Genomic DNA, 14,808 nt, shown 5'->3' on the forward strand with positions numbered 1-14,808 from the left:
GTAAAAATGGAAAGCAGTTAACAGGAAGAGAAGAGGCAGATTTTTAATTAGAACAAGATAATCAATTAAAGCTTAATTCCTCAGGTATCCATTTTCTCCAACACCATCCAAGTTACAGAACAGAAAGCGCCACAGAAATTATCCTCAGCATGAATGTGACTTTACAGAGGTAACTTCATCATCCAAGAATCACTCCATTTGGTAGCCGATGACAAATACAAAAAATAGACACTACATTAACATACAGATTAACATGACAAGAAAACGGAAAAAGCAAGCTATGTGTTCCTATTACTTCTTGAGGGTACAGGATTTCAAGCAGATAGAACAGCGATGGCTTCAAAACACAGATTTTTTTTTTTCCTCTCCACAAAATATGTTGTTTGATTACTGAATTTCTTAGGGCAGGAGAAATGTTAGAATTTGACACAGGTGTTCCAAAGTACAACTGAGCGAATTCAAGTAAGTTGTCCACAGAAAACCTCTTGCTCATGAAGACCTTGATCAAAAATTGCTTGAAGCCAAAAGAATATTCTTGAAATGTATTGCTATGTTTTTTACACTGCTCTTTATAGACTGGCTCTTGGCAGCTGCTAAGAATGTATGGCTAAAACCAGCTTTTGCTTCTATCTCATAAGGTATCTTACTTTTCAAACAAAAAATACAGATAATTTATGCCTATTAAAGAATGCACTAGATTTATCTACCAGCAGAAAAATAGTCTTACATTATATTCACATATCAGACAAGTCAAAGAAGCACAAAACATGTGAGAGAAAACATCCTGCCCTATCACTTTTTTTTTTTCAGTTAGGTGATTTGACAGTCTTCTATTTGCATCACAATGCAGAGCAAGACCAAACTATAGTTACATTAGCTATTTCCTTCAGTACTTTTACAATTACAGCTTTGCACGTACCTGTAGCTCAGGTGAAGGTTATAATTAAGCTCAGTTGTAGTCAGGTTCCCAACAGCACTTATTTTTTTTAACCACACATTAACAATTACAACTGTTTCTGCCACACAGCGGTTTTCCACTGGCATCAGCAATATTCTTGTATATTCAGAAAGAAGCAGCTTTATTATATGCTAATACTCAAAAACCTGTAACAGCCAGTGTAAACATATTAACACAGTCCTTCTCCCATTCTTGAAGCAAAGGCATCCGAAAGTTTCTTGAAAGAATAATCGCCAACAAGGAAGTATATTCTTCCTAGTCAAGGATACAACAAAATTTTAGGCTTCTTAAAATAAATCCGTAAAGTTAAGTCTATTCTAAGTCACCATATAGTGATTTATGTGCTTTAAAATCTACAGATGCAAAGAGATCGATGCCAGATTCATTTATTATAAATATCTTTTACATTACTACTTCACTGCAAGAATGTTATAGATGCACACAAATATAATAGTGAAAAACTGTTTACTGAAAGATGGTATACTAAAAGGCAAAGCCTTAGGGCTAAACAGACAAGATTTTATTGTTCATTTGCAAAGGAGAAGACAGTTTAAGGTAAATGAAGAGGGAATGAAATAAGAGCATTCATGAAAAATGAAGATTGACGTCAAACAAAACAAGTACTGAATCTACTATCATAGTGCTCGTTCCACAAAAGCTGTACAGCAGTTAGTTACTACAGTGAGCTGCACTGTACAGTATTCACAGCAAGTCAACATATTTCCAATCAAGTAACAAAAATTGCCATTGGAGTTGAGGCATCATTTCTTGATGAAGAACTAACAAATGTGGTGATTGCCAACAAACTGCTACTGTATGAAGACAAGGGATGTGGTAGAAACAATCACCAGATCATGAGGATTTGGGAAATTCAAAAATTACTAACTATTGCTAATGCAGCAAATTCACTCAGATAAAGTAAAACGAGAAGCTCTGTAATTATTAATAAATTCAACTGCTTCACAACCCAAGTTTAATCTTTAGATTTTACTGTTTGGACAGCACACGTACATATGTGCACATCATCATTACAGCCAACAATTTTAAAGTGAAGGCACTGGAAAACATACATAATGTTCTTCTATAGAGTATTTCTTCAGATTCTGAGCCCAAAGGTAAGGAGTTTGTTCACTATTTTCCTCCTAAAATTAAGGACAGTTCTGCAACCTGTTTAGTGTTATCAAATTTAGTGGAAATGCTCATGCAAGAGACACTACTTTGAAGCATAGTTCTTATCAGAGGAAAGAGACCTGTCTCCAAATTACTCATCACTTTCTGTTCCACTGTCTTCTGAGGAGGCAACCAATTCTTCGGCTACTGCAGCAGTGCAATACAGTTTTTTCGTACCTAGAAGTAATTAACAAGTGTAACATTCATAAAGCAAGAAAAATCAAGAGCTTCAGAGCAAATATATAGTTGTATTAACCGCCCCCCCAAATCCAAAACAAACTCAAACCAACAAAACTCTACACTTTAGACTACAAACCAGACTAAAACATTAAAAACTATTTCAAATTGCTTTCTGTCTGTGCTGTTCTGATAGAAAAATACCCTGCTGCCTACAGTTTGCTATTAGAGGTCCTCTCATCTACTTTCAAAGAATTTGAGCAAGCCAGCTTAGTGTCACATATCTGAAATAAATGAGCATTTCAGATAAAGCCTATGCAAAAATGAGGATGCTAATAGTTTTATGCATTATGACCACTGACTTGTTCATTCCTTACCAACTGGAAAAGGGCTTTCATCTTCAAAATCTTCCCAGTGTTGAAAATCAAAAGACACATGAGGATTCTGTCGACAAAAAACATTGGTTGAAATATCTGCAGTGACACACAGTGAATATGTTCAGAACATTTAATAATTCTCAAATTAATTTCCACTTCACCTTATTCTTCAGTAGTTTGCACCATGCTCCTTTTTTCTCTTTTGTAAGAACAATAATAGCCTCTTTATCCTTAATCACACATGTAGACTTTTCTGCAAGTATATATTGATGCAGCTCCATGTCAGCCCAATAAAGTTTGTCTCCTGAAGAAGCACTACATTATAAAAAAGTTTAAGAAAATTAAATGCAAGGTGACAGTCAAACATTTTATTATACTTAATTTTCTTAAACCTACCTGAAAATCACCTTCTCTTTAGAGAACTCACATTTAAAGTCAGCTACACTTGCTATTTTTACCTTCACTGTAACAGTTTCTTCATTCTGAAACCACTTTATTTCTGGATAAAAGCTAAAATAAAGAAAGTTTAATTGGATTTTTTTCCAAAACAAGAAACAACTGAGTTTTAGACAAGCCGTCTCACATAGAAGTCAGAATTTTTCCAACAGATTACAACCAGCCAGCTGAGTTTCAGCATCTGTAGGTGTACTCAACCACAGTAATTTGACACTTAACAGCAGTGTCAGGAAAGCACATAACAGGACATCAGCCAAGCTTGCTACAAAAGCACTGCGATCTGAGTCTCTGGAGGAGCACGTCTACCGGTTCAAGTGGGGAGATATTAACTTTGATATCCAAAGGAATCAAATCTACTGCCTCATTTAAGGATGCTATTATAGCCTAATATTGAAATGACAAAAGAAAAGGTAACAGTACCAAGACCAACCTCTGAAAGACAAAGTAAACTTTTCAACTGACAGTAGACACAGATATACATTTCTCACCAAGGTTTTCAACCTCTTATTCTACAGCTCTTATGCCTTAGACTTCCCCCAAAAGCTAAAAGGTTTTAACCAGTGGAAGATAAATACTATCAGCAACTGCAATATCCATTCATTCGGGTTACTTCCCTTATCATGCCCTCAGTCATATCCAAATCCTCATTAACTGTAAGCTATACCTCAATGTGTATTACACAGTGGAAAAGATCTTGAACTGTGCTAGCCCAAGCTGCAGAAGGAGATACAAATGGATTCAATCACCCTACCAAGAACTTTTCTGATAGGCTAAAATAGAAAATACTCCCTGCACAAGAAAATGTCAGTCATCCATAACTAGTATTAACAGGTAAAAGAAAAAGAATAAGCCCCCAAAGGGAAGCACTGCCTAGTCCCAAAATGTGTAAGAAATTTAAAAACTTCTCAGGATCTACTATCTGCTGACTTTCCCCACAAACGACACCTAAGGTGTCCTTCAGCATACTCATAATAAAAAACAAGCCTAGCATTCATTTCTACTGCATGCTTCTTGAATTACTTATCAACAGAAATTGTCCTACCCACAAAGGAGTAAGTATAATGGATCCACTTTCAAACAAAAAAAAAAAAAAAAAGGAAAGGGGACATAATTTTGTGTTACAGACACATTTTCAAAATAAAATTACATTTTCTTTAAGAACAGAAATGCATTAAGGGGAGAGACACAAAACTGATTCATCTCAGTAAATACCAATACGCAGAGACAGAAGGGTAGGAGTTACAATTTAGACCTCAAATAGGACAGTCTTTGGAGAATAATCAATCCAGACAAGTGCAAGTCAGAGCTTATACCCATGGACTGGGCTGAAAAAGTGTTTGTTGTCATTCATTTCCTAATACTATGGTGTCTAACCAAAGATTATGCAATTTCAACACAAAGTTAGCTTCCAGGCGTAAGCAAAAGAGCAATTTAATTTACTTAAGTGAGTCACAAGATGTGTGTATACACATATATATCCAACAGCAACAGTAATCTCTCAAGCTCAAGACTAATGTAACAGAATACTTCTATTTGTATTATACCTATTTACTCACAAAACAGGTATTCTCAGTAAGGATGGTTGTTGTTTGGCAGTTCACATTAAAAAGCAAGCATGGGAACAAATCACTCAATTTTTGTACCATTTATGCTGATGCAGGGTAGAGTCTTCTGCTTCCTTACTTTGAGCTACACCATCTAAAAAATAAGAAATTCAGAAAGCTACTTTATACTTATCTATACTATAGAAACCATATACTTCCAGACTACACCAGTACCATCATAAAAATAACTTGCTAGCAATCAAATTACTACTACAAGACTATATCTGGTATTTATATTGAGTACTTCCTATTTGGAAAGATTTCATAAAGTTAATCTACTGAAAATTTTAACTAAAGAGGGTATCATAGTTATAGTACAGTGTATTGTTATAGTGTGTGTGTATATATATATAAAAATTAAAAAAACCCATGAAAGATGCACCATTTTCCAGGTCAGGTGAAGTTTTTCCCAGTTTCAAGACATTATTTATTTGAACACCGAAACATGCCATTTTAGAAACTAAGAGTTTCAGGGATGAAACTAATACTGATGTTACGATCACAGCTTGAACCTTGGCATTATAGTCACTCAACTAAACCAGGAAAAAAAGCCTTCCATGATAAGCACTCCAGGATCTTATTTGACTTTTGTCTGCTGCAACTTTTTAATCACTCAGCTTTCATCACTATGAACTCACGTGTCAACACCTGCCAGATCATCCTCAGTCCCCTTTCCATGACTGACAAAACAATGTGCTTTTAAGCCTCTACTGCCTGAATACCACATCCTTGAGCATTAAATAAAAAACAAAACAAGAGCCATTTTCTACCACCCCGATTCTCAGAAAATAACCCCAAACCAAACCTCCCAGAGAATGATGCTGTTATTCACCTCATCTTTCAACAGATTTCAAATTCCTTAAACCCTATGGCCTTTGACAGCAGAATGCTCGTCCTCTCTACAGATTTCCTGTTCGCGTATTCCATTCAGAGCCAAACAATTCTGAGTCTCTCAAGGACATAGTATTTCCTAAATAGTAATACAGCTACATTAACATGGCTTACTCTCGCAGCATCTCCAGGCTGCTAACTATAAGGTATTTGTGGCTTATTGTAAACGTTAGCTATATGGTGCTACTCTGTATACCCAGAGAAGTCTGCACTTGGTAAAATGACTGACATTTTACCAAATTGATATTATAGATTGACATTTAATCACCTGATTAAAATTTTAAAATTTTTGGAAATTATGAAAAGGTTTACCACATGGATGATTCCCAGAAGTAATTTTAAAAGAATTACAGTTTTCAGTAGGATTTTCTTGTATTGACATATTCTGTGGATTGGATGCATTCTCTGGACCAGCTGTATCCTCCTTTATGCTTCTGAACACAGAAAAAGACATTTTTAAAAGAAAGGGTTTAAAAATGTTTAACATTTAAAGGATTCCTAATCATAGTTGGAAATCCTTTTGAAGTTACATTTTTCATTGTAATATACAATAAATACAATACAGTAAAATGCACTTTTAGCAAACTGTAAATCTCACCACCAGGTTGCTGAACTTTGGTAACTCAGTAAAAAGCATTTATACAAAAATCTAAGTTAGGAGAACATTTAAAATTCTGATGGTACCAGCATTTCCTTTGCATCATGAAAACCTATTGGCTTTACTGTGTGTGATAGATAGGAAAATTATTCCCTTTCAAAGAATTCCAGTAGGTTTGGGGGCTTTTTGGTCCTATTTCATTCTGACTTGGAAAAAGGAAAAAATTCAGAATACTCAAAGTTTTTCACTTATTAGTAACACACCTCTGGCTTTCCAGCTGTACAGCTAGCGGCTTCAATGACAGCTCTTTGAGTCCCCTTTAACTAACCCTACTAAAAGATTGCCGTCAGCTCTGAATCTTTCAACAGTAGTATGAGGCCTAGTGAATCTGCAAAAAGTAATCCAAGCAGTTACATTACAGATACATGAAAGGGGAACCGTTGCACACAGCACCACAATAAAGTCGTCTGGTCTCTAGCATTAATGGTCTGGTGACCATTAGGAGGTTAGCAACCTTCTTGTTCAGTAATAGCATGGAACAAGAAATAAATTCAAAAAGGTTGTGCTCAAGGTGGCAGAAACCTCAGAGCCTGAGTGTCCTCTGTAAGGAATAAAATGTGAAGAAAAAACACTGTTCTCAAATACTGACTTTTAAGGTTGAACAAAATACAGGAAAACACGTTCTTCGGTTAAGATTAACCTCTGGTGTAGTTCTAGATAGAAATGCAGGAACCTCAATCTAAGGTGAAATGGACTATGGAGGGGGCTAGGCTTCCTCATCTTGTTGATTGGCTATGTCACAAAAACAATAGGGACCTTTTTTGTTTATGAAGCAATATTTACTCTCTGAAAGATTTCTCTCTTCCTTATTAATATTAAAAAAAAATAATTTGGTTGGCCAGACAAAAAGCATTTAAATGATATTTTCAGTGATGACTCTCCAAATTGAAGAATAAGTGGCTAAAGAAACTCCTGAACAAGATGCCACACAGAGGCCAGAACAAAAAAGCTACAGATGTCTTGCTCATAAGCATTTTAAATCAAAGGTCCTGGGATCCAGGACAGACCACAGTGAGATGTAACCTTCCCCTACATACAGTATTTACTTGGTTCTAAAAGTTTACAAGGCAAGGAAAAAAAAAGCATATAGTGCTGTTACTGCAAAAACCATCATATAGCCATACTCATTAAGGGTATGGCCCTAATCCTTTTAAAGTAAACTGTCTAAATTTTCCAGCTTGAACTCTGCAATTGTACAAACACCAACAATACACTCTACTGTACTGACTGGTAAGCATTCAAAAAAAGCCACCGATCATAATAGAAGATAACAGAATTTGCATTCAGACTCCATATTTTTATGATGAACTTGACTATCTGCATCAAATACTAGTTTAACATTTTCTAGAATTTGTATTTTTCTTTCCATGATGATTACGTGGTTAAAGAATAAAGGAAAGCAGACATATCACAACACTGTTGTCTGTGTTTAAATAAAAATCACATTCAGTAATTTTAATCGTGAAAACATACAGTTAAAATTAAATAATTTTTTTCCTAGTAAGATATATGCTGAAAAAAATCTGTAAACACTTACAAAGGATCCAAGTTCTTTTCATGATGTAATACGTCCATGTGTCCGCACAACTTCTGAAGTTGTGTTATATGTTCTGGATTGTCAGTTCCCAGACCCGTAGACAAGATCTCAGATCGAACGTTGTATTCATTGACAGACATCTTCAAATCTGAAAGCCTGGTAACCCGGACCTTAAATTACAAAACATACTAAATGGAAACCACAATTCATAAATGGTCTCTCTCCAACTCTTAGCTGTTAAGTAAAATTTTAAACATACCCCCATTTATTTATGCCTGTAAGCAATTAATTTTCTCTGATATTTAAACAGGAACCTACCTATGTTAATTGTTTTCAAAGTATCACCATCTCCCACTGTGAGAACGGCTCAAGTAACTAGTAGCTAGCCCCCCATCTAACAGAACCAAGATGGCAATGACGTAAACAATCCTAGCCCTGATTACATAAGTTACAGCCAAAATAAACACCACATAGTTAGAATAACTTCAAGATCCAACTAACAATAAAACTGCTGGGGGGGGGGGGGGGCAGGGGGGCACAGAAAGAAAAACTCTAAACAAAAACAAAAGCATAGGAATCAGAGAAAGGTTGAGATATGCCATATGGGAAAGGAAACTACTAAAAAGAGAGTTACTTTCAGATCATCTTCTCTTTCCACTTTATTTTTCAGCTGACTGAACGGTCGGATGGAAAAAACATAGCATGACACAGTCCATAGCACAGGAATAACTCACTGTACTGTTTGGCAGGATCAAGCAGCCACATGAACCACATCATGATCCTGAGATATTGGGACGCCATTCTGATGAATTTGTCCAGACCATTAAAAAAATAAATAATAACAAAAAAAGAGTCCCTCAACTTGCGAGTTACTTTTGATAACAATTCTTCACAGAACTCCTTGCTCATAAAATGAAGTTATTTCTTAACAGACATCATAAAAACGCAACTAGCTTCTTCATGCCATTATTAAAGGCTTAAAAGGCAACTGCTTTTTTGTCCTTTGATGTAACTGTCAGAATAGATTCCTGCCTTTCAAAAAAAAAAAAATCCTTTCAAGTAAGACACAGTCTTGAGTCAATTGCCTACCTGCAAAGTCTTGTGAGAATAGGAGACTACTCAGAGGAAACATCATCACACAGATGACATACTCCCTAACTTCTCCCTAGTTATCACCTTCCAGTCAGCAACACCAACAAGAACACTTGGTCCAGGCCAGTACTGCCTTGCTTACGGGCCAGGGAAATGACAGAAGAACAATACAGACATGGCAACAACTAAAATGTTTTAATTTCAGGATAACCTAAAAAGTCAACTCAAGAGAATCAATAATTAAAGCAATTTTATCATGTCTGAGACTACTGCAATGAGAAGATGTAAATAAATAAATCTTAGTATCTGAAAGGTCAGAATCATAGCCTTTATATCCAATTGATGGTTATAGGTCCTCTTTTGAATGCTGACAGAAAGAAATTCAGTTTATGAAGAAAAACTCACAACACTATGCATTAACAGTCCACAAGACCAAGAAGTCTTCTAGATATCAGTGTAGTAAAATAAAATAAAAAAAAATCCAAGAACAAGAGAACTCATTCTTCCTATTCTGATCAAGAAAAACTAAGGAAAAGAGCTTAAAAGCATTTTTTAATTTGCAGGAAATTTTAGAACAAAATTAATTCTAAACTAGTGTAAGAACCATAAAAGACAGCAAAGACTTAGAAATATAAACAGAATAAATTAAGTCTAGGGTAAGAGGTCTTAGATATCAGCAAACAATCTCACAGGATCAAAGTTTCATCACACGTTCCTCTGAAAGAATGAACTATAGAATTGATTTTACCAGACAAACTCCTAAAAACTAGTAGTGCTAAAATATACTTTTAACTTTGTGACATTTGTAATTAATTTGGTGCTCTGTTACTGGTGCATATTCAGCTCTCAAGATTTAAAGTTCAAGTTTTACTCAGTCATGTATTCCATCCATACACAAGCATAGATATTTATCACAGAATGGTTAAATTTGGAAGGGACCTCTGGTCATCTCGTCCAAGACCCTTGCTCAAGCAGGGTCACCTAGAGCCAGCTGCCTAGGTGCACGTCTTGGTTGCTTCTGAGTATCTCCAAGGACAGAGACTCTACAACCTCTGAGCAACCTGTTCCAGTGCTCTGACACCACCACAGGAAATTAACCAACAGTATTACTTGAATACTATGTAGAATAAAGTTAAAATAGGAATGGACAGAAGGAAAGAGAAGAACAGGTGCTCTTGTTATAAAGGAGTTTAGATACAAATATTTTGTAATGCTACAATTCTATACCTACCATTGGGTCAACCCAAGCTGTATTGCCCAAGGTATGTACTATTTTTGCTTCATGTAGTTTTCCTTTAATTTTGTCATTTATATAGTGAGTTACCTAGGAAAAAACAAATTTTCACTGCCCTTGAAATGAATACTAACTTTACAGTTATTTAAATTATAACGAAACAATCTTCTGAGCTGAACTATGAAAAGGTTATTCAATAAATAAAACCAGCTTTGAGTAAACTAGTGAAATACTCTGACTTTACTCTAGGTTAAAATAGTATCAGCCTTTAAGGAAAGAACTTCCTTAATGGAAGAATACTCAAACACAGGTCAATTTACAGAAGCTACCCTTCTCTTCTTACTCCCACAGATTCAAAAGCCACAATAACCTCTTCTGGAAGAAGCTATTTAAATCATAGAGAAGAAAATCCCATAAATTCCACTTTATTATCTTGGAGGAAAACAAACAAGAAAATTTACTTCTTACACTCTGGCCCAATAGCAGGTATTTAATGGTAATACTAATAAGCAATGAAATTTGATGACTAAATCTGCAGTTCATAACTGTTTTCTACAAGAAAACAACAGAGAAAAATTAAAGAACTTAAAGGAAATGCCATGAAAAACACAATAAATATTACCTTTGGGTCCCATTCGATTTCATTATCAATGGGTTTCACTCTACAAACTACAAATTCCACAGCCTGAGGTGGCAGACACTGAAACCTTGCAGGTAAGTGAAGCAGCTGATAGCTCTGAACTTGACTTGTTCTGCCTTCATCTATGTATTTAATTTTGACATTAAAGAACAAGTTTTCCTCCTCTTTTGGGGAAATGTCTACCACCTGAACCCTTCATACAGCAGGAGAGGAAACACAGAATTATTATTCATATAATCAGTTATAAGAAGTTTTTTAATCTACTCATTTAAAAAAATGCTATTTTCACAGCAAAATATTTACTCTGTGTGTGCACGTATGTAGTCATTCTGTTTTCCATTTGGTAACTTAAAACAGCATGTGATAGCTTTTTAAAGAATGATTTGAATAGCAGTGACTTTTTTGCTGGTTTTGGGGGTGGACTGACTTTACCCCCCCTTTTTTTTAAAGAGTGAAAATCTTAAATTACTTCGTATTAAAAAAAGTACATAATTTAAATAATTTAAAAGAAAACAACAACGTTTTTACCTGTGAAAAAGTGTTTTCTCACATAATCCATAAAACGCTAGCTTCTCCACATTTTTAACAGAAATTTTATTACAAGGTTTCTTAAAATACTCGTTAATTTCTTCAGCAAGAATTGTATACTGGTCTTTTTGTTTATCTACTATTCGACCAAAGTAGTTTGTTGCATTTACAATGTGGAGAGGCAGCATCTGAAACCATAAAAATGTATCAGAAAAAAGGACTGGATGATTTTGTAAATGAATGAAATGTAAGTTTTCATATTCAAGATCACCTACCTCTTCCCAGCCCAAAGAGGTGACAGATGCTGCTACATACTAACATTTCATAAGATTATGAGTTGTTATTAGTATTATTCATAATCTTATAACAACTGCCCAAAGTCCAGTCAGCAGTGGACAGAAATTTATGGAGCAAGAACCGTTAGGCCTCAGTTGGTGGTATTCCACGTAAACACCAGTGAACTACACTATTATCTGCCAAGCTACTAACCACTAAGGCATTCCACATCATTCAAGCTTAATTCTAAGCGTTCTCCAACCTTAAAGTGAGTTTTAGAAGAGCTGACTGACTGCGGAAGTGTGAGGCCTTCACTCTTTTTGCACTAAAATTACTTAAATGAATAACTACAAATATACTACTAGCAACAACACCACATAAAATGCTGGGTGCATTTTGTCCAAAGGGTCATGCCAGGCAGAAGTAGTGAGATGCAGCTGGGCATATGAGGCCAGACAGGATAGTAAGAAGACCAGAAAAGTAATTTCCACAAAAAAGCACAATGCGACTTGAGGGCAACATTATACTGGGTTCTAAACAAAAAAGAAAAATGAGTATTTATCAAAGTGATAACTGATTTATAAGACAACCACCCAGGCTCTGCAGTCAGCAGAAACAGATGAGGAAATGGAAGAGGCCACAACTGCTGTGCTGAGTGCACCACAGGTACGTGCAAGTTTCTAATAGGAACATCGTGAAAACTGTCCACTAAATCCAGCAGATCCATTCAGCACTAAGGCCAGATACACGTAGGTTGTCAAAGGGTTTGACCTCATACCTACCAACAAAAACTTATTTATTAGGCAGAAATGGAGTGACACCAAAGAATCCACCCAGTTCTCCTTATGTTAATTTCTATTTTGGAAATGGCTAACACCCATTAACTGCAAGACCTGAAGGCACCTGAATTCTGCAAAAGGTAAGAGCGGAAGAAGGCAGAAGCAGCTTGTCCAAATGGAAGGCACCCAGCACTTCTTGGACACAAGTGCTCACTTTGGAAGGAAGCATCAATTGCCCTCAGCAATCATCATCCACCAAGGAACCAAGAGAGAGACTGTACAATACTGCTGTATGTAAAGACATTCCAATACAGAAGGGACTCAAAAGCCAGGTGAAGGGAGCTGGACATACACAAACTGCTACTGGGATGTGAAGAACCACCATAGAAAAGTCAACCCAGTAACCATGAAGGTTTCATGACTGTGAAACTATTAAAAACAACAAAAAAAGCCCAATTAGAACAGCACTCCGTGTCAACATGGTTTTCAAAAAGCATTGACATCTTAGCAGGAAATAACTGTTCCGTCTAGAAGGTAAGGAAGGACCTGTATCCCATTTTCTGTGGTTACTGCAAATGAAAATACTAGTTTCAAATGACAAGGCCACAATATACTAATTTTTCAGCAAGTTTGCATGAACGTGTCAGGTAAGAAAAAAAATCCTCACTTCAACAAAACATACATCACTTTCCACTTCAACTTCTCTTTTCTCCAAAAGATTAATTTGTGTTTCCTCTAAAATACATATAATTGAAGTTTATAGGAACTTTCATCTTTGTTAATTTTGGTATATGGTCTCAATTAGGCAGTGACTAAACAGAACATAAACCCTCTTCCCACAGAACAGAAATCTTCAATGCAGAAGAAAGTCTGAAGTAAACTCAGAATCACCTGCAAAACAATTTCAATTCAAGCTAAGAATTAAGGGAAAATCTGGCACACTTATTTATACAAGGGGAAGAGGAAAAAAAGCTAAAAGATAACAAATATCCAAGAGATACAGTATACATACTACAGTAATATTAATGCAATATGAAAAAAATGAGTAATATGCTAAATAGCTATTTAAAACCTGTCTTCTCAGTACCCAAACCCAAGGTAAATAATAACTTACTGTCACACATCCAGGTGTTTGTGTAATTTTATCTGGTATATTCTGGGGCACATCTATTTGTAAATTAACTTGATGACGATCTGGACACACTGTTCTATTCCTACATATTAAAAAAAGAGTTTTAGAAACAAGCCCTTTGTTTTCAGTTGTAAACTATTTTGATGTGACTTAGAATATCTTTAAACACTAAAATTTAATTAGCCCTCAATATTCAATTTCTGTCTCAAATAGCACCAATGACTCCGGGGGTCAGACGAAAAGCTCTTGGTGGAAGAGCAACAAAACAAACAAAACAAAACCACTGACAGTGAATTTTTTGTAACTTGCAACAACAGTTATCCACACTAGAAGTCCTATCTGAGAACACTTCAGCTTCCTCCTGCAGGCATTACTTACAATTCAGTTACACACAGCTCAGGGAAGTCATCATCTACTTACCCACTCTGGAGGGACAGGAGAATAGGGGAAAGATTAAAGCAAAAACCTTGTGCAATTGTGGTTAGAATACTAACCAAAATAATGGCTTGAAGTTCCCTCAAGTACATCTAAGGCAGGAGTTATAATAAACTATGCTACTATGTCAGACTATGTATGACTCGTCTCCATGAAAACATTAATAGTTTTCTTTCCATAAAAGTACCTAAAAAGAGTGTAACAGATGCAACAGTGAACAGAAAAGAAAATCATGAGTAAAACCTAATTTGAATAAAAGTATCCAACAGGAAAATTCATCAAGGAAGTAGAAGCAGTCACCATTCAGGGCATACAATGCCTTCCTACGTCAGTATGTGTGTCAAGAAAACTTGGTATTTCCTTACTTGCAAATCCCAAATGTTTTAAGATAGGCACACAGGGGCCTTGAAAGTTTCTTATCTTCTTCAGCCTCTAGAGTCTTGGCACTATAATCATACAGTTCTGGTGGAATTTCAGCTTCTGCGTGCTGCAAATAGCGTAGGATCCCAAGCGCGTGACATGCATTGTCTTCTGTTAGCAGAAAGACTGACCTTGCCTTTGTATATTCCTGATCTACAGAAGAATCCTAAAAAAAGAATAATTTTTTAAAAAAAAAGCTTTTATGTATCCACCACTTAATAATCAGATGTAATATTAACCCATTAAAGATTTACTCAAACCTTTATCACGTTACAGAAGTTGTCAGACATGCTGTGTAGACGTTGACCAAAGATTCTTGGAGAAGGAAAACTGAAATGTATCACGCAAGTTGCATCTGTAATTCCCAAAGACTGCATGCAGTCATCTGTTAAAACTAAGCACATGTTTTACACACTCATAACTGTGACAGTTCAAGCATAAAGT

At 35.7% G+C, this 14,808-nt stretch overlaps 1 protein-coding gene across 8 annotated transcripts in view; it reads right to left on the reverse strand.

The window, feature by feature from the left end:
* Positions 1 to 22: 22 nt before the first annotated feature.
* Positions 23 to 14,808, reverse strand: part of TDRD12 (tudor domain containing 12) — a 41,038-nt gene continuing 26,252 nt past the window's right edge. For 4 of the 8 annotated variants that reach the window (XM_075765417.1, XM_075765410.1, XM_075765413.1 and 1 more), the window contains 13 exons: positions 14,625 to 14,758; positions 14,310 to 14,530; positions 13,492 to 13,591; positions 11,323 to 11,510; positions 10,777 to 10,987; positions 10,152 to 10,244; positions 7,829 to 7,998; positions 5,946 to 6,067; positions 4,782 to 4,836; positions 3,079 to 3,192; positions 2,844 to 2,997; positions 2,683 to 2,749; positions 23 to 2,305 (listed from right to left, as the gene is read on the reverse strand). In XM_075765417.1, the coding sequence (XP_075621532.1) occupies positions 2,220 to 2,305; positions 2,683 to 2,749; positions 2,844 to 2,997; positions 3,079 to 3,192; positions 4,782 to 4,836; positions 5,946 to 6,067; positions 7,829 to 7,998; positions 10,152 to 10,244; positions 10,777 to 10,987; positions 11,323 to 11,510; positions 13,492 to 13,591; positions 14,310 to 14,530; positions 14,625 to 14,758 (1,715 nt within the window). In that variant the 3' untranslated portion in view covers positions 23 to 2,219. Of the gene's footprint in view, positions 2,306 to 2,682; positions 2,750 to 2,843; positions 2,998 to 3,078; positions 3,193 to 4,781; positions 4,837 to 5,945; positions 6,068 to 7,828; positions 7,999 to 10,151; positions 10,245 to 10,776; positions 10,988 to 11,322; positions 11,511 to 13,491; positions 13,592 to 14,309; positions 14,531 to 14,624; positions 14,759 to 14,808 lie in introns of those variants that run through there. The other 4 variants (XM_075765412.1, XM_075765414.1, XM_075765415.1 and 1 more) reach the window with 4 other exon arrangements.

Source organism: Balearica regulorum, chromosome 13 (genome assembly GCF_011004875.1).
Source record: "Balearica regulorum gibbericeps isolate bBalReg1 chromosome 13, bBalReg1.pri, whole genome shotgun sequence".
Lineage (NCBI taxonomy): Eukaryota > Metazoa > Chordata > Aves > Gruiformes > Gruidae > Balearica > Balearica regulorum.